The 19,903-nt window shown below is 39.1% G+C and overlaps 1 protein-coding gene across 1 annotated transcript in view; it reads left to right on the forward strand.

Moving 5' to 3' along the window:
• DNAH7 (dynein axonemal heavy chain 7) overlaps positions 1-19,903 on the forward strand; it is a 263,621-nt gene that overhangs the window by 224,931 nt on the left and 18,787 nt on the right. Inside the window, exons 58-61 of the mRNA XM_053906776.1 lie at positions 121-321; positions 4,469-4,630; positions 17,967-18,152; positions 19,608-19,745. Of these exons, the coding sequence (XP_053762751.1) occupies positions 121-321; positions 4,469-4,630; positions 17,967-18,152; positions 19,608-19,745 (687 nt within the window). The remainder of the gene's footprint in view (positions 1-120; positions 322-4,468; positions 4,631-17,966; positions 18,153-19,607; positions 19,746-19,903) is intronic.

Genomic DNA, 19,903 nt, shown 5'->3' on the forward strand with positions numbered 1-19,903 from the left:
CAGTAGGCTCTATTTGTAAAGATGCTTCCTCCCACCTCCAGGCCATCCCATGCACATATGATGTGGAGAGTTTCCTTGGATTTTAGACACCCATTTGTGTCTAATTTTCTTTTTTTGCAGGAGTTAAGCCCAGAATCGACGCATCCAGATTTCCGCATTTGGCTGACAAGTTACCCGTCACCAAACTTCCCCATGTCCGTACTGCAGAATGGGGTGAAAATGACCAATGAGGCACCGAAAGGTTTACGGGCTAATATCATTCGATCATACCTCATGGACCCGATCTCTGACCCTGAGTTCTTTGGCAGCTGCAAAAAGCCTGTTAGTAATGGCTAAGTCTTGTTACCTCAGCCCTGTGAAGCATTTCAAGTGGCCCCTGGTGATCACGAATGTGTGTGGCTGAGTAAAACTACAAATTAAATAGGCCTCCTGCCCTGCAGTGCGGTTGGTTTTGATTACTGATTATTGACTGTGCTGAAGTCAATTGTATTAATATTTTATTTTAATTTTACCACCAGCTTCATTTCTGCTCAGCTGAGATCTTCTGGGGCGTCATTAATAATGTAGCTCTCTATTGAGAAAGTTAGCTGTAAGCCATTCCCAGTACAAATCTGCAAGGTTGGAGAATCTTGTTTCAGGATATTAACTGAGCCCTGTGCTATTTGGAGCGATATCTTTAAATTAAAACATAAAAATATTTCCTCCATATAACTATAATGAGGACCAAAATGATTTTACTCCTTGATGGATGGGACTCATAAGGGTCTCTTTCAGCGTCACCAGGCAAGCAGGGAAACCGCCCACTGCTTTCATGATTAGAATTCTGCGTGTGAATGTCTGTGACCTAAAATTGTTTCACAGCATTTTACCATAATTAAAAATGGAAGGGTTTTCTTTTTAAGAGGGGTTATGAACCTCGGTAAGTTTCTGCCATTAAAGAGCTCACACTTTTGGTATCGGAATATGTTTTAAGTACACATCAAAAGAAAACATTAAAAATAAGGAAACACTTTCGTTGAAGTCTTGGGTACTAAAATAAAGCAAGCATCTATGTTTAAAACTAAGTCACACCTTAGCCTAAGCTTCTAAGACCTGCTGTAAGAGTAGCTTTCGCATTGATAAGGCCCAGAGGAGAGCAGGTTGCTTGCAGGTAGGTGGTAAGGGTATGTCTGCATGGGATAGGCTGGACAGAAGCCCTTTGGCAAAATCTTACTCCCTTTCTTCTAGATCCAAAGGTCTCTCCAGTGGAAGTCACACATATTGGAAGTCTAGGCGTTTATGAAGCACAATCCAAACCAAAAGCCAAATCTCCTCAAGTGCCAAAAGAGCACATCATAATTTTTGCTTTAACTTTTTATTTGGAAATAATTTTAAACTTACAGAAAAGTGGCAAGTATAAAAATAGTACAGAGAACACCCCTGTGCCCTGAACCCACATTCACCTCCTGTTAATATAGCTTTTGTGTGTAAGTTAGACATATCACAACCCTTTACTCCTAAATAAACACTTTGATGTATATTTCTTAAGAATAGAGAGATTATCTTACCCTAGTACCATTATTAGTTTAATGGATTTAGCAAGGATACACTATTTTATCTAGTTTACTGTTTATGTTCCAAATTTGTCTGTTGATTCAGTCGTGTCCCTTAGAGCATCTTCCCTGTTCACTACAGATTGGTCTAGGGTTAGAATTGCATTTAGTCGCCACGTCTCTTTGCCTCCTTTTATCTTGAACATTGCCCTAGCCTTTGCCTTGGATGACATTGACATTTCTGAAGAATTTGTCTCCTCTTGTCTTTTTAATGGAACATTTCTCATTGGGGGCTGATATTTACTCATTATTAGATTCAAGTTATGCATTTTTAGCCAAAACACCACATTAGTGAAATTGTGTCCTCAGAGTATCACACTAGGAGGTGCATGATATCATTTATCCCTCACTGTTGGTATAAATTTTGATCTCCCAGACAGAGTGTTGTCTGATTTCTTCAACGTGTAATTACTGCCTTACCCCTTGGAACTAATCGTCAGGCAGGGAGACATTTCACGGCCATGCCAATATCCTGTTCTTCAGCAACATCCACCCCAGCCCAGGTTTAGTAGCCACTGATGTATCTTGCCTGATCAAGTTATTTCCCGTGATAATTCCAACTCCAGCACTCCCGCCGTATTTGACCCCTGCCACTCTAGAGTCCACAACAGCTTTCCCATCTCTCCCCTTACTTATGTGTTTTTGGGATGGACTTGGGAATTCCTTGGGTTTTCTTTCCCCCCAGTGGTTTACAATGCATTACTATCCTTAAGTCTTTTGCTCAAATTGTCCCAGATTTGGTCAGTGGGAGCACCTGCAAGCTGGCTCCTCTGTACTTCGTTCTAGGTCCCATCATTTATTATTATTATTATTATTATTATTATTATTATTATTATTATTATTGCTGTTGTTATTATTATTACTTAGCTCTCTTACTTTCTGGCACCAGATGCTGCAAGCTCATCCATTGTTCAACCCTGGAACCAGCCATTTTTCTGTGGAGTCCTGGTTCTAGAGACCTAGATCTGGGTGCTACTGCCTTGTTTTGGTTCTTGGTCCTTTCAGGGGAGAAAACTTAGAAATATGCATGTACTCTCACACTCACATGCATACACATATAGACGAGTATATGTGTGCATCCAGATAAGTACATGTACGCATACATACTCATTCACATATTCTAGAGGTAATGAGTTTGTAATGTATAGCCAACTTCAGTCCATCCACCCAGGGTTCCTGCTTACTTTTCCTCATTCCATACGCACATGCCACTGCCTCTGTGCTGAGCACCTGGCTCCCACATCATCACACTTGCCAACTTGTTCTGTTCTGTAATGGATCTAAAGTAGTTCCCGAATGCAGATAGCATGTGTCACTTTGCCTTTTCCCACCTCTCTGATTAAACTGATGCTACTTGGGTTTTGTCTCCACTCCCCCTTTGAGTTTATTCCACAGGGGAAACTTCCACCTGCCCTTGGACAAAACTTTGGGCAGCATCACGATTTTTCTGGTTACTGTCAGGTAATGAAATGACCTACAGCCATTTTAACTTGTAAATCCAGCCTGGATTCCAGAATCAGAAAGTGCAATGTAATATGTCAATCAGTACTTCGCTTTTATTTAAAATAGAGGCTTCAACTCTCCAGAAACTTACCTAGGACCTGTAGTCAGTCGGCTTCATGCCACTGGGAGAAGGATGGAGTTGGCATCTTTCTTTTTGTAATGATGGCTGCTGAGCCTGACCACTCAGTTTGGAGCGTGTACAACCGCAAGGCAGGGCAGAGTGGAACTTCTGGTCCTGGGCTGCTTTTGCTTGGAGCTCTCTGGGCTTGGCAGGGGTTTAAATCTCAAGTTTTCTCTTGTGAGTCTTTTCATGGGTTCTCCTTGGACTCCCCTTCTGGACTCCTCTGACTGTGACTCCATCCGTCAGCTGACTGCTCATGCCCCCCTCAGCTGTTGGGTCTCGCCATTCACTTCGTACAGGCTCTTACTGTCGGGATTTCCTCACCCTGTAACATAAGTCATCTTGACCAAGAAATGCTTCAAGTGGCCCCCGGCTGACATTCTTAATCCAGTGCCCCATCTGCTCGTTGGGATCCAGGCTGGGTTGGCCCACTGTTGGAAGCAGGGCTTCGATTTCCCTCTCCTAATCCACTACCCTTTGGCCATAGACTGTTCTACTCTTTCTGTCATAAGTTGTGCACTTTTCCACGCTACCACCGCTGCAAGGAACATGCATCAGCTCTCTGAGCAGCCCCATTAATTCCTTCTCACTAGCTTGGACTAAGAAGATACATCCCATGCTCCTTTCTCCCTCTGGGATGGGGGCAAGAGGGCTCCCAGCACAGCAGCTGCTCTTTCCAAGGAAATCTTTACCAATTCTCTCTCAAGCTCTATTTTGACCATTTTGTAACAGTCTTGTGGAGGGTGCATCATACTTTCTGATTTCTGATTCAAGGCTGGCTTTGCCATTGAAAGTAACTGTAAGCCTTCTTCTTGCCTCAGAGTAACTAGAAAAGTCATGAAGCTGTCCAAAGTTTCAATCTGGAAGTCCTTCTTGTAGAGCTGCTTACTCGGTTTGAACTGTCTTCTTTGAAATATCCATGGTGGTCTGGGATCACCCATTTAGAATTAATTTTTCTTACCTCATGATGTTTCAATTGGAACCTCCAGAATCCTATACGGTTACATTAAACAGACAAGCTTACTATACTCCCTAAAACCTGGTGCTCATAGCTGTGTCTGTCAACTGGACATGTGTACAAATGAGCATATTTTTGCCTAAATAGCCTATGGTAGTTAATTCTGTTTTAGTATACTTTGGGGTGGATATACTTATAAACAAAAAGAATTAATTAATTTCATTTTAAAATATGGTAGGTATAATGTAACGTTGGGGGGGGGACGTCATGTGGCACCGTTTCTTCTCGTTACAGGAAGAATTCAAGAAATTACTTTATGGCCTCTGCTTCTTTCATGCTTTGGTCCAAGAGAGACGGAAATTTGGACCCCTGGGGTGGAATATTCCTTATGAGTTCAATGAGACTGACCTAAGAATAAGTGTACAGCAACTCCACATGTTCCTGAACCAGTATGAGGTATCGTAAAAAGCACAGCAAGGATGTCACCTATTTTGCCCTCTATCATGTTGTAAGTGTTTGTAATAGTAAGCGGGAAATTCTGATTAATTCACACCCTTATAAAATAAATAGCAGAATACTTCCCAACCGCTTATTAGGTAGTACTTTGTTATGACAGGCTATCATAACGCTAGAGTAGGTAGTTAGGACATTTGGTATGCCCAGTAGGAACCTATATTTTATCATTTATTTTTGACATGTACACACCTGTAGGAATCTGCGAAGTGATTGTGTTATATTGAAAAGGATCTGAGAAGAACATACATCAACCAGGCTCCAAAATGAAAATACAGATGAATTTCCTTCTGTTCTGGAGCGTGGCTTTATTTTTAGGGAAATTTTACTGTGCTATTGTAGAATTTGAGCCGTTTGTCAGGAGGAAACAAATTCTTTCGGTCATTGATGTTTACCTGAGGTATGTAGATTTTGAGAGGAAGCCAAATGGCTTCATATCATATCAACCACATTTCAGCCCCTACAGTTCTCTCTCTTTCTGTCTGTCTGCCTCTCTCTCTCTCTCTCTCTCTTTCACACACACACACACACACACACACACACACACACACACACTACCCATATTATCTTTTTGCTACTTGACTATCAGTTGGCTTTTTAACATGTTTGCAACTCTGAAGCACTGCTTGTTAAACCAATCCAAGTGTCCTGCAAGATATGACGTTTTTTGAGGCAAATTCCTCCAAGTTTAGTTAGAAGTTTGTTCTAAATTAGTTGGAAAATTTTAGATCAATCAATCTCAAAGTATACAAAAAACTGACTTTGTGAAACTTTTAGTAACTTGGGATTATTTTTTTTTTAAACCTATAAACAGGAAGGTATTGAATTCTGTCTCTACAAAAGCAAAGAAAAAACAGATATCAAGAGCTCACATGACATATCTAAACTTAGGTGAAGGATCTTTGATCTGTGTTATATTGGACAGATTCCTATTCTGTACTCAAATAAAATGAGTGAGAGGCCTTTGACTTTGCAGCAATTTAAAATTGGGAAAGCACTTAAAAAGAAGCATGAATTTGATGAATTTCTGTCTCGTAGGAATATTTATATATAAAAAAGATACTAAGAATGGAGACCAAAATACAGTGATACAGTGCCTGCAGAAGTATTTGACCTAAGATAATTATACTTTTCAAGACAAAAAATAAGAAGGAGGGGGCTCTCTCTAGTTCATTTAGCAATTTGTTCAAGCATCTGTAGCAATTTGTTCAAGCACCTGTAGAGTATATCCTAACTTAAAATATGATAGTCGGTAGTGAAGAGTCAGTTAAAAATGGCAGCAATTTAAAATTTAGTAACCATTAAGTGAAGCTCTGTAGAATATTATAGAGATTAAAAGCAGTGAGACCATATTGAAAATTACATTCTTTGGGAAACTATCAGAGATGTTATCTGAAACAGATGTATCTAAGAAGTTAAAGTGTGTGAATATATAGCAAGAAAAGTATGTTCTGCATATACTCTCAGGATAATCATAATTTTTTTTTGCTTCCATTTCCTAATTATTTTCAGAAATAATCTTACTTTGAAAACAATGTTTGAGTAGAACTACTCAGGGGCCTACCGATACACTAAACTAGATCTGCCAATATACCATTTTTAAATTATATAATACTAATTCTCTAATGCCCATGATCACTCTCAAAGTGTTCCAGTTTGGACAGTAGTATATTTGGTCATCTTAACTGTTTAAAGACGGAGACATAAACAAGGAGGTAAGCAACTCGGCTGGATGTGATTAGGTTCCTACAGAGGAAGAGGTACCCAGGACTGAGTGCATAGAGGTTTTCAGGGTGAAGGAACCATAAAAGATTCTAAAAAGGGTCAAATAAGTGAAAAGGTTTGGTTAATGATAAGGGATCTGGAGCATACTTATATGAAATGCTAACTGATTTGGGAGTTATTCTATTATTATTGGTGTGCTTTTAGAAGAATATTTGCATTTTAGAAAATCACTTACCTGGAGCTACCAGAAACTGGAAAAGGCAGAGAAGGATCCTCTTAGAAGCTTTGAAGGAGCATGGCTTTGCCAACACCTTGATTTCAAACTTCTAGCCTCCAGAACTATCAGACAATAAATTTCTCTTATTTTAAGCCAACTGTCAGCAGCCCCAGGAAACTAATGCAGGAGACCATCATGATGACCCAGGCAAGAAACGATAAGAATTTAAATTAAAGCATTTGAGCTGGGATGAGGAACATTGTAGAGATACAATAGATATGTAGGAAAAAGGGTTTAAATGACTTAGATATTAAATGGCAAAGGGAGAAGAAGTCTTGATTGATGTTAATTTTCTGGTCTGGAGAGGTGGAGGTACCTTTCATTAATCCAGACAGGGAGTAGTCCCAGGAAGTTAATAGGTATACAGCAGGTGGATTAGTGGAATGGGGATGGTGAAAGGGGTAATTAATTCATTCTCTTAAATTTTATACATCCTGGAAGTATATCTACTAAGCTCTTGGCATACAGATAAAAACCCCAAGAGAAGAAAGTGAACAAAATCCAGAAATTTATGAATTGGTAAAGTGTTAAGAGAAACTTGAGAATACCTGAGATTTCAAAGGGAGGTCTTGTAACCTAAGAAGAGAACTAAGGACTGTTGGTGAGCACCCAAAATCAATGGTTGGAGAGAAAACAGATCAAGGTGTAGGGAAAACTTTGGAAAAGCAACAGAATAGGGAATGATTATCTTACAGAATACTACTGTTCCCCTTCCCCATTTTCTTTTCTCTGGCTGCATCAAAATAATAGAACCACCTCCCACCCAAACTCAAGCTAGAAATCTGGGAGTCATTGGCACTCAGTTATTCCTTATCCCTCCTTAAGCACGCCCTACCTCCCTCCACTCCCCTCCTTCCTGCTCTACCCCATGCCCTAAAAACAGACCCCTCTTATCCATGGTTTGCGTTCCTCAATTTTAGTCACCTGCGGTCTAGTGCGGTCTGGAAGCTGATGATCCTCTTCCGACATATTATCAGCAGGTCAGTAGTAGCCTAATGCTATGTCACAATGCCTACATCATTCATCCTACTTTGTTTTGTCACGTAAGCATTTTACCATCTCACATCATTACAAGAGGAAGGGTGAATACAGTGCTATATTTTGAAAGAGACCACATTCACTTGACTTTTATTATAGTATATTGTTCTAATTGTTCTATTTCATTATTAGTTATTATGAGTTATTGTTGTTAGTCTCTTACTGTGCCTAATTTATAAATTAGACTTTGTCATCGGTATGTATATATAGGACAAAACAGCTCTCTGTGCTTTCAAGCATCCATTGGGTACCTGGCAACACCTCTTCCAAGGATAAGGTGGGGCGGGGGGGCTGCTATACTGCATGCCCACAGTCTACTTGCTTTTCTGTCTGCGTGATGTGCTCGTTCACATCTCTGAGCCTTGGCATATATTTTCCTTTGCTCTGAGTGCGCTTTTCTATGCCCAATCTTTGTCTACTTTTGGGAGTGTTTCTTGAATAACCATCTCAGACTCAGGAGCCCAGTGTGCCTCCCTGTTGGCACATTTCTACATGCCATTTTGGCTGAGGGTCACTTTGTCCAGCATTGTGTCGAGAATCCTTATCATTGTAGGTGAGCACATATAAAAGCAGGAGATGATTCCATATTTTTTTTGGCCCTTCATGATCTACTGTTATCCTTTCCCTGACATACTCTAGCCGAATAGCCAGAAACATGGGTACCCACCGCCATTTTGCTCTGGTAGCCTTGACAGAGCTGATGATACATGTAGGACACTGGGAACTACAGAATTTTGCTCAGAAGGGGAACACGTTTTGTCAGACTGTAAGCCACTAGACTGTATGGTGACTTTGATTTGTTTACCCTTTTTTCCTTAGTGCCTAAATATGTATATGTGGTATATGGCTCAGTGTCTGTTTTATAAATGAACCATGATGAGTGGAAAGATCTTTAAGCTCTCAGTAAGAACGGCAACACTACTACCATTAGAAATTTAGCATCATAATTGTAGCATTTAAAATGAATAGGCCGGGGCGCTTGGGTGGCTCAGTCAATTAGGCACCCAACTTGGTTTCAGCTCAGGTCATGATCTCATAGTTTTGTGAGTTCAAGCCTCACATTGGACTCTGTGCTGGTAGTACTGAGCCTCCTTGATATTGTCTCTTTCTCCCTCTCCCTCTGCCCCTCTCCAACTCATGCTGTCTCTCTCTCAGAAATAAATAAGCTTTTAAAATTTTTTTAAAAATTAAATGAATAGGAAATGGGAGAAGTATTCAATAATTTATGATAGAATAATTGATTATTTGCTACTTGGAAAAAAGTTAGATTATTTATACTGTGTAATTCTTGTTGGATTAAAGACAGGAAACAAAAATTAAACTGTAAAAGTTACATGTAATCTACTTAGCAGATGGACAACTACTTTGTTTTTCTTGATTTGGTAGGGATGTGTGTGTGTGTGTGTGTGTGTGTGTGTGTGTGTAAGGCCCACCCTCTCTCTCTCACCCTACTCTTACTGCAAAGCAACTAATTTTCCAGCTTAGGACATATCTGCACAGAAGTTTTCCCATACACGTATAGATACATGTATACATAAGCACAACATATACACAAGCTTTTTTTCTCAAAAACATAATTATATTTGCATATTCACTTTCAGCTTGCTTTTTTCATTCTGAAAATATTGTGGACAACTTCCAAAGTAGAGATGTTTGGTTTTTTTTTTTTTTAAAGTTTATTTTATTTATTTTGAGAGAGAGCACACAAGTCGGGAGGAGCAGAGAGAGAGAGAGAGAGGGAGGGAGAGAATCCCAATCAGGCTCCACACTGTCAGTGCAAAGTCTGATGTGGGGCTCAAATTCACAAACTGCTCGATCATGACCTGTGCCATAGTCAGCCCTTAACCAACTGAGCCACCCAGGTGCCCCAATAGAGATCTTTGTTTAATGGCTGCTTACATAGCATTTGTCTTTGTTGACTACTAGAATTTTATTTCCTTTTTATTTTTTGCTAATAAGCAATGCTAAAATGGACGACTTTGTGTTCACCTTTGCATACAAGTTGCTGACTTTAGGGTTTGTTTCCATGTACACTGTCTCCCCATTCATGATCTCAACCCTCATAACAATAGGCCCAGAAGCAACTGCCATCATTTCTGCAACCCCAACCAGGGTGCTCAGGCACCTGGGAAAATGCACACCCCAATGTGATTGGCCCTGGTTGTGATCAAGCTGCTGAGAGAAACAACATCTTCCCCATTAGCTGGCAGGCATGTTGACAGGTTTTAACCCTTTTGACATAAACCAAACTCTTCCCTTCTAGACTTCATCTTATGTCTGCATCAGGAAGCCCTCCCAGGGGCCAGGTGGTTCACCTTTGGTCTACCTCATTCACTACCTATTTACTTTGTCAATGAGTTTTCTTGCCACGTTTCATTTTTATGAGGTGGGGACCTGTCAACAAGGTAAGTCCAAGTAGTCTCATCAAACTCCCCTCACAATAAGGACAAAAACATGCTGGACTTCTCCTTCCTGGTTCTGTTTATTTCTCTACAAGGTCTTGGTCACTGAAACCTGTTCTCCTGAATTCTCTGCCTTCTGTTCCACTTCTAAAAAATAACAAGTCTCATAATTTCCAACCTCTAATTTGATAAATTTCCCCTCTCTAACCCCTACTAGCTACTCTTCCTTAGTGCTGTTATTTCTATTGAAGAGATGCCTCAAAGTGGGATCCCAGGAATGTGGAATAGATACTCTAACTTTTAACAGATAATGGCAAGAAGGGCCTGAAAGAACAAAGAGGATGAAATAATCCCAAAGTAAAAGATTGCTATCTTCTAAAACCTTGCTTATCAACAATAGCCAAACCAGGAAGAGAGCCCAAATGTCCATTGACTGATGAATGGAGAAGATGTTGATCTTGAAGGGGCAGGAGCCAAGATGGTGGAGCAGCGTGGAAGTTCTCTGCTTCTCTCATCCCTAAAATGCATCTAGGTCATCAACAAACCATTTTGCACACCTAGAAAATTGATCTAAGGATTAATGCAACAACCTGTGTAACTTGAGCCACAGAACTCAGCAGGTACACAGTGTGGAGAGGTGAACTGGGGTAGAGAGAAGCTGTAGAGGGTAGGGGGCTGATTTTGTTTGCAGAGAGAGGTCAGAGACAGGGGTGAGAGTACAAGAACAGCACTCCCCCTAAAAGCAGCTAGAGAGAGAGAAAGAGTGGAAACACGCACAAGGGTCAGAATGAGAAAGGGAGAGAGGGGTGGGTTTCAATAGTATTAGGACTCTATAAACAGGGGAGTGCAACGTCATAAATTCTGCAGCTCGATACCTGGCGGTGCTCTGATGGGAAGGGTGATTCCCCAGGAGCAGTGAGGTGAGGTCCAAGGGGTCCTCAGGCCACCCAGGGAGAGGTGGTTCCCCTACCAGGAGGACATTTGGTAGAGGCCATTCAGCATCCCCACGGGAAAAGGTCCCAGGTGGACCCTGAAGAACAGCAATGTTTGCTGGTGTTAGACAAGGTCACTAGGATGTGATGAAGCCTGGTACCTGTTATGTGTTGGGATTTACCATAGTCCCTGAACTGCTGCTGCTACACAATCACATGAACTTTCTCTGGGACAGGCTGGCACCTGGACACAGTCTCTGGGTCTCTGCACCAGCATGGTCTCATGAGCATTCCCAGGGGCAAGCCAGCACCCAGCCATTGCTCGGCAAGACCCTCTGCCAGAGGGTTGGAGCAGGCCCACGCTGCAGGACCCTCAGAAGTGAGGGGTTTGGAAACACAACCCTGTCAAGATAAAATTTGGGAGAGGTGCCACCTGGCAAGCTGACGGGTTGGTCACAGACAGTACAGAAGCGGGGAGTGGACAGAAGCGAAGACAAAGGAGGGGTGCCTGATGGCTGGTCGGTAAGAGCATAGAGTTCTGATGCTGGACACTGGGAAGCTGGGTGACCCCATTTGCACCTCTCCTGCACCTGCAGATACACTGATCTGCCCCGGTAAGCTAAGCAGCACCACCTGGTGGAGAACAGAGTTGTTACACCAAGCCCCATCCACCTGCGCCAACCAAGCCCTAGAGGACCACCACAAGTCTCTCCCCCTGCTTAGTATATGGACTATAAAGTGCTTAATAATTCGACTTCTACGGGAAACTGGATGTGATTTCATTCAGATTTCATTCTGTTCGCTGGTTCAACATTTTTTTTCTCTTTTTCTTGGATACAGAAAAATTATTTTTGTTTTCTCTTTTTAGATATATATTTTTAATTTTTTACTATATTTTTTAATTTTTTGGTAATTTTTTTAGTCTATTTTACTTTCTTCATTTTATTTTATTCTTTTGTATACATTTTTTTTTTAATTTTTTTTTAACGTTTATTTATTTTTGAGACAGAGAGAGAGAGCATGAACAGGGGAGGGGCAGAGAGAGAGGGAGACACAGAATCTGAAACAGGCTCCAGGCTCTGAGCTGTCAGCACAGAGCCCGACGCGGGGCTTGAACTCACGGACTGTGAGATCATGACCTGAGCTGAAGTCGGACGCTTAACCGACCAAGCCACCCAGGCGCCCCTATTGTATACATTTTTAAAATTTTTAAATGTTTTCTTGTTTTTTTCTTTTTCTTTATTTATTTTTTTCTTTTCTTTCCCTTTTTTCTCTATTCTATCAAGCTTGTTTCAACAACCAGGCCAAAACACACTTAAGATCTAGCTTTCATTATTCGATTTTTTGTGTTGTTTCTAATTTTTAATTTTATTATTTCTTTGCCTCCAAAATGAAAAAAAGAAGCAATTCACCCCCCAAAAAAAGAACAGGAAGAAATGACAGCCAGGGACTTAATAATCACAAACATAAAGAAACTCATTGACAATAATACCATAATAGTAGGGTACTTTGACACCCCACTTACAGTAGTGGACAGATCATGTAAACAAAAAATAAACAAGGAAACAATGGCTTTGAATGGCACCCTGGACCAAATGGACTTAACAGATATATTCAGAACATTTCATCCTAAAGCAATGGAATACATTCTTCTCAAGTGCACATGGAGCATTCTCCAGAATAGATCACATACTGGGACACAAATCAGCCTCCACAAGTACAAAAGGATTGAGATCATACCGTGCATAGTTTCAGACCACAACACTATGAAACTCGAAATCAACCAAAAGAAAAAATTTGGAAAGACAGCGAGTACTTGGAGATTAAAGAAAATCCTACTAAAGAATGAGTGGGTTAACTAAGAAGTTAAAGAGGAAATTAAAAAGTACATGGAAACCGATGAAGATGATAACACCACAGCCCAAAACCTCAGGGATGCAGCCAAAAGCAGTCATAAGAGGGAAGTATATAGCAATCCAGACCTTCCTAAAAAAGGAAGAAAGGTCTCAGATACACAACTTAACTTTATACCTTAAAGAGCTGGAAAAAGAACAGCAAATAAAACCCAAAAGACAGGAAATAATAAAGATTACAGCAGAAATCAATGCTATAGAAACCAAAAAAACAAAATAAAAAAACAAAACAGTAGAACAGATCAATGAAACCAGGGGCTAGTTCTTTGAAAGAATTAACAAAATTGATGAACCCCTGGTTAGTTTGATCAAAAAGAAAAAGGAGAAAGGACCCAAATAAATAAAATCAAGAATGAAAGAGGAAAGATCACAACCAACACTGCAGAAATACAAATGATAATAAGAGATGTTATGAGCAATTACATGCCAATAAATTGGGCAATCTGGAAGAAATGGACAAATTCCTAGAAACAAACTACCAAAACTCAAACAGGAAGAAACAGAAAATTTGAACAGACACATAACCAGTAAATAAATTGAATTAGTAATCAAAAATCTACCCCCCGCCCAAAAAAAAAGAGTCCAAGGCTGGATGGCTTTCCAGGGAATTCTACCAAACATTTAAAGAAGAGTTAACACCTATCCTTATGAAGCTGTGACAAAAGATAGCAATGGAAGGAAAACTTCCAAACTCATTCTACAAGGCAAGGCCAGCATTACCTTGATTCCAAAACCAGAGACCCCAATAGAAAAGAGAACTACAGACCAATTTCCCTGACCATATCCAACAATACATTAAAAGAATTACTCACCACAATCTAGTGTGATGTATACCTGGGGTTCAGGGCTGGTTCAATATCTGCAAATCAATCCAAGTGACACATCACATTAATAAAAGAAAGGACAAGAACCACATGACCCTCTCAATAGATGCAGAGAAAGCATTTGACAAAATGCAGCATCGTTTATTGATAAAATCCCTCAAGAAAGTAGGGATAGAAATATCATACCTCAAGATCATAAAAGCCATGTATGAAAGACCCACCATTAATATCATCCTCAATAGGGAAAAACTGAGAGCTTTTCCCCCTAAGGTCAGGAACATTACAGGGATTTCCACTCTCACCATTGTTATTCAACATAGTATTGGAAGTCCCAGCCTCAGCAATCAGACAGCACAAAGAAATGAAAGGCATCCAAATCGGCAAGGAAGATGTTAAACCTTCACTCTTTAGAGACGATATAATACTCTACACGGAAAACTCAAAAGATTCTACCAAAAAACTAGAACTGATCCATGAATTCAGCAAAGTCACAGGATATGAAATCTATGCACAGAAATTGGTTGCATTCCTATACACCTATAATGAAGCAGCAGAAAGAGAAATCAAGGAATCGATCCCATTTATGATTGCACCAAAAACCATAAAATACCTAGGAATAAACCTAACCAAATAGGTGAAAAATCTATACACTGAAAAGAATAGAAAGCTTATGAAAGAAATTGAAGAAGACACACAAAAAAAGGAAAAAGATTCCATGCTCCTGGATAGGAAGAACAAATATTGTTAAAATGCCGATACTACCCAAAGCAATCTACATATTCAATGCAATCCCTATCAAAATAACACCAGCATTCTTCACAAAGCTGGAACAAATAATCCTAAAATTTGTATGGAACCAGAAAAGACCCCGAATACCCAAAACAATCCTGAATTTGAAGATTTGAGGATATGTTACAAAGCTGTAATCATCAAGAAAGTATGGCACAAAAACAGACACTTAGATCAATGGAACAGAATAGAGAACCCAGAAATGGCCCACAAACATATGGCCAACTAGTCTTTGACAAAGCAGGAAAGAATAGCCAATGGAATAAAGACAGTCTCTTCAACGAAGGTATTGGGAAAATTGAACAATAACATGCAGAAGGTTGAACCTGGACCACTTTCGTACACCATACACAAAAATAGAATGGATGAAAGACCTAAACATAAGACAGGAAGCCATCAAAATCCTCGAAGAGAAAACAGGCAAATACCTCTTTGACCTCAGCCGCAGCAACTTCTTACTCAACACGTCTCTGGAGGCAAGAGAAACAAAAGCAAAAATGAACTATTGGGACCTCATCAAGATGAAAAGCTGCACAGTGAAGGATACAATCAGCAAAACTAAAAGGCAACCAACAGAATGGGAGAAGATATTTGCAAATGTCATATCAGATAAAGGGTTAGTATCCAAAATCTATAAAGAACTTATCAAACTCAACACCCAAAAAACAAATAACCCAGTGAAGAAACGGGCAAAAGACATGAATAGATACTTTTCCAAAGAAGACATCCAGATGGCCAACCGACACATGAAAAAATGCTCAACATCACTCATCATCAGGGAAATACAAATCAAATCCACAATGAGATACTACCTCACACCAGTCAAAATGGCTAAAATCGATAACCCAGGAAACAACAGATGTTGGTGAGGATGCAGAGAAAGAGGAACACTTTCACACTGCTGGTGGGAATCCAAATTGGTGCAGCCACCCTGGAAAACACTGGAGATGAATCACTGGAATCTGCTTTTAAAATCATTGTACTATATACTAACTAACTTGGATGTAAATTTTTAAAACATTTAAAAAAGTTTTTTAAAAAGTCTGTATATGCAATGGAATATTACTCAGCCTTCAAAAAGAATGACATTTTGCCATTTCCAATGATGTGGATAGAAATAGAGTGTATTACACTAAGCAAAATATGTCAGAGAAGGACAAATGCCATGTGATTTCACTCATATGTGGAATTTAAGAAACAAAACACATGAACATATGGAAAGGGGGTGCAAAAAGAAGAGAGGGAAAGAAACCATAAGAGACTCTTAGTGATAGAGAACAAACAGGGTTGCTGTTCCTCAGGGTTGCTGAGGGGAGATCGGTGAGAGATAGGCTAGATGGGTGATGGGTACTAAGAAGGGTACTTGTGATGAGCACTGGGCGTTGTATGTAAGTGATGAATCACTGAATTCTACTCCAGAAACGAATACTGCACTGTTTGTTAACCAACCAGAATTTAAATTGAATAAGCAAAAAAACACATTGCTATATCAAAAATACCATAAACAATTAAACATCTTAAAAATAAAAAGAAAAGAAAATTGAAGAGATAGCTAAAATTTATCTGACCAAGTGTTTTAGTATCTGTGTAAAGACGTTATAATAACAATAATAATAATAATAATTAGAATCATTCAAATGAGGAAAACACAAAGAAGAACAGAGTAGGGGGACACCTGGGTGGCTCAGTCAGTTGAGCATCCAACTTTTGATTTTGGCTCAGGTCATGATCCCACGGGTTCATAAGATTATCTCTCTCCCTCTCTCTTTGCCCCTCCCTATCTCAAAATAAATACAAATGCTGAATAAATATTTTTAAAGTGTAAATGTCAAAAATATAACCCAATGTATGTAATGTCCAGCGTGGTAACTATAGTTAATAATACTGTATTGCATATTTGAAAGCGGCTGAGAATAGATCTTAAAAGTTCTTATAAAAAAATGTAATCATGTGTAATGACATGTTAAATACACATTGTGGTGATCATTTCACAATATATACAAATACCAAATCATTATACACTTCAAATTAATATGATGTTTGTGTCAATTATATCACAGTAAAAAGTAAAATGCACTTAAAAATGGGCTGGCTCAGTTGGTAGAGCATGAGACTCTTGTTGTGGGGTTGTAAGTTCAAGCCCCTTGTTGGGTGTAGAGATTATTTTGAAATAAAAATATGTATATTTTAAAAATAACCTAAAAACAATCTTATTGTCTAATGTCAACTTTTTCTTCTAAATGATAATGCTCAGTTTTGTTGAGAGCAGTGAGAAATAGAATTCTCTATACTGCTGGTGGATGTGTAAGTATTTATGCTGAGGAGAAAAGAAATTGCTAGATGAACAATCAGTACTTTTGCACTCATAAACATTTTTACATTCTTCACACCAGAGAATATTATGAAAAAACAAAGTAAAAGGAAAAAAATTTCCACAAATTTGTTTAAAAAGGACAACTTATAAAACAGCTTATACAAGTAAAGCTATTAAAAGTTTAACTGAAAAAAATGAGTAGAAGGCTAGTTCACAGAACAAGTGTTATTAAACAGGAAAAAATGATGAATTTCACTGGTATTCTAGAAATGCAAATTGACACAATATTAATTATCTTTGGGCAACCATTAGCAAAAATTTTTAAACTGATTCCCATGATTGCTGCAGCTGTTCAGAAAAGCAGTTTGGTGACATTAATCAATTGCTTTTTATCAGCTCCCTACCTTTGATATAGTAATTTCCTTTTCAAGAATCTAGATTTAAGAATCATTAAAAATTTTAAGAAAAGTATATTTAACGAAACAGAAAACAGAAAATTAGGAGTAACTGAAATGTTCCCTATAAAAGATAGTTATTAAAATATTTTAAGAGTACTTCATGAAATGGTAAAAAGTATCTCATAATAGGAGATGTGGTGGAAAATTATATGCAAAATTGTTTCTACAGTGATTCCAATTGGCAAAGTATGCAGGGATCTGAAAAAGCGGTGAAGGAAGTTAACACTGATCATCTCTGAATTATATTGGATTTGTTTTGAATGTCACTCAGCAATGCAAAATTTTCAAGGATGGAATTATGGTCTCCTTTTGTGTCTGGCATGTAGTAGGTGGTCCATTAGTGTTGGTTGAGTGAGTGAGTGCACAAGTTACTAGATGAATTCTGTTTTCGGCATTGACTGAATGAAAATGACAAGCCACACAAGGTGACAAAGACCCTGGAGGAAATTGCAACAATTAGCAGTGAAGTATATAAAGGGAGATTGTGTTTAATACAAATTTTTGTAAGCAGTTTCATTTAATAACATGTGCAAACAGGAACCACAGCTCTGCTTAACCTGCTGCTGAGAACTCTTAGCTGTTGAGTGACTTTAACTCTCGATTCTAGGAACTGCCTTATGACGCTCTGCGGTACATGACCGGGGAATGCAATTACGGAGGCAGGGTGACCGACGACTGGGACCGGCGCACGCTGCGTAGCATTCTAAACAAATTCTTTAGCACAGAATTAGTTCAAAATCCAGACTATAAATTCGACTCAAGTGGCATCTATTTCGTCCCTCCTTCTGGTGATGTGAGTACGACCTTCAAGAAAATTAAAAGCAGGGGCGCCTGGGTGGCTCAGTCGGTTGAACGGCCAACTTCGGCTCAGGTCATGATCTCATGGTTTGTGAGTTCGAGCCCCCCGTCTGGCTCTGTGCTGACAGCTCAGAGCCTGGAGCCTGTTCCGGATTCTGTCTTCCTTTCTCTCTGCCCCTCCCCTGCTCACACTCTGTCTCTGTCTCTCTCAAAAATCAATAGACATTCAAAAAATAAATAAAATAATATTAATAATAGTTAATATTTAGATCATGCTTAATTATTTACAATGCAGTATAGGTATTTATCTCACTAGAGCACCGAATTAACATCGCTATTCTTACTCTGTCCTTTGTACAGATAAGAAAGCAGGTTCACTAAAGTTGAAAGACTTGCTCAAGGCCACACAGGTAGAAAGGGGAAGAGAGTTATACAACCAGCTTCTGCAAGAGTCCATTTCCTTTTGCTCTTTTTTCCAGGCCTGCCTAGTGGAAGATGTGTATCACACAGTTTTAGACTAGAAGTGATAGATAGAAGTCCCTAGACTTCTAGGGACTGCCAGGACAATTGCATTGGTTCTCATTTTATTCCTAAAAGTCAAAATGATACATATTGAAAACTAAACATATGACCACATACAACAGAGGTACATACCATAACCCTAACATCCATTCGGATTAATGTTAGCTGAGAGCAGATGTCAATGGGGACGAAGAGAAAATCAGTCCCAGAGCTTAGGTCACTAAGTGAGTGGAGCAAGTCAACATGTGTGGGGCCATGAGTATCAAGATCTCCAGTGATGAGTTGTCAAGTGAGAAAAAGGCAAGATAAAGTCAGGTATATGTAACATGACCCGTTTCAAAAAACCATCAGTGACCAATCCCCCACCTGCACCCACTATATATGTATATGAATGTTTGTATGGTTATATGAGCATAAAGAAAGGTATGCAATTTTGACAGAAGTCCATGTAAATAAAACGTAAAACGTGTGTATGTACATAAAATGATACGTTAATGGCGACTTTGTCAGTATAATAAAAATTGGGGTAATTTTTACTTTTTGAATTACATGGATTTATCACGAGTAAACAGAAAAATCAGAATAAAGAGAAAGAAAATATTGCAATAAATTAAGAACAATCATCATCAAATGTGGTATAGAAAAATTTCTCCAGAAGGTTTTCTAAATGAGATGGCCAAGATATCCCTCTCTCCATTTTAAAATCCATTCCAATTGTACAGAACATTTTCTTTTTCTCCCTAAATGTGTCCTTTTTTTTTTTTTTTAACTTTGCCCCAGGTTGAAAGAAAATAAAAGCATTCGGTGTCCAGTTTCACAGGCTCATCCACTTAATAACTTGAGTATTGAAAATTATCTCTTTCACTGAGAAAGTTCTACAGAATAATTGATTTCTAGCCTCCTGACTCTTGGCTATTCATCTTTGCAGCACAAAAGCTACATCGAATACACAAAGACTCTGCCGCTGAACCCTGCACCAGAAATCTTTGGGATGAATGCCAATGCAGATATCACTAAAGATCAATCAGAAACTCAACTGCTATTTGATAACATTCTTCTCACACAGGTATGTGATCGGTACAGGAACTGGCTTCTGAGGCTGGAAAGGATGCTGGCCAAGCACATGTGCCATCTGTTAAAGTGAGAACCATTTTAAGGAAAAGAAAAAAAATCCCTGTGTACCTTAAATATGAACTTAAACAGCAAGTACATGAACATATGGCT

The sequence above is a fragment of the Panthera pardus genome, unplaced genomic scaffold (genome assembly GCF_024362965.1).
Source record: "Panthera pardus isolate Hobbes unplaced genomic scaffold, ASM2436296v1 HiC_scaffold_10, whole genome shotgun sequence".
Taxonomy (NCBI): Eukaryota; Metazoa; Chordata; class Mammalia; order Carnivora; family Felidae; genus Panthera; species Panthera pardus.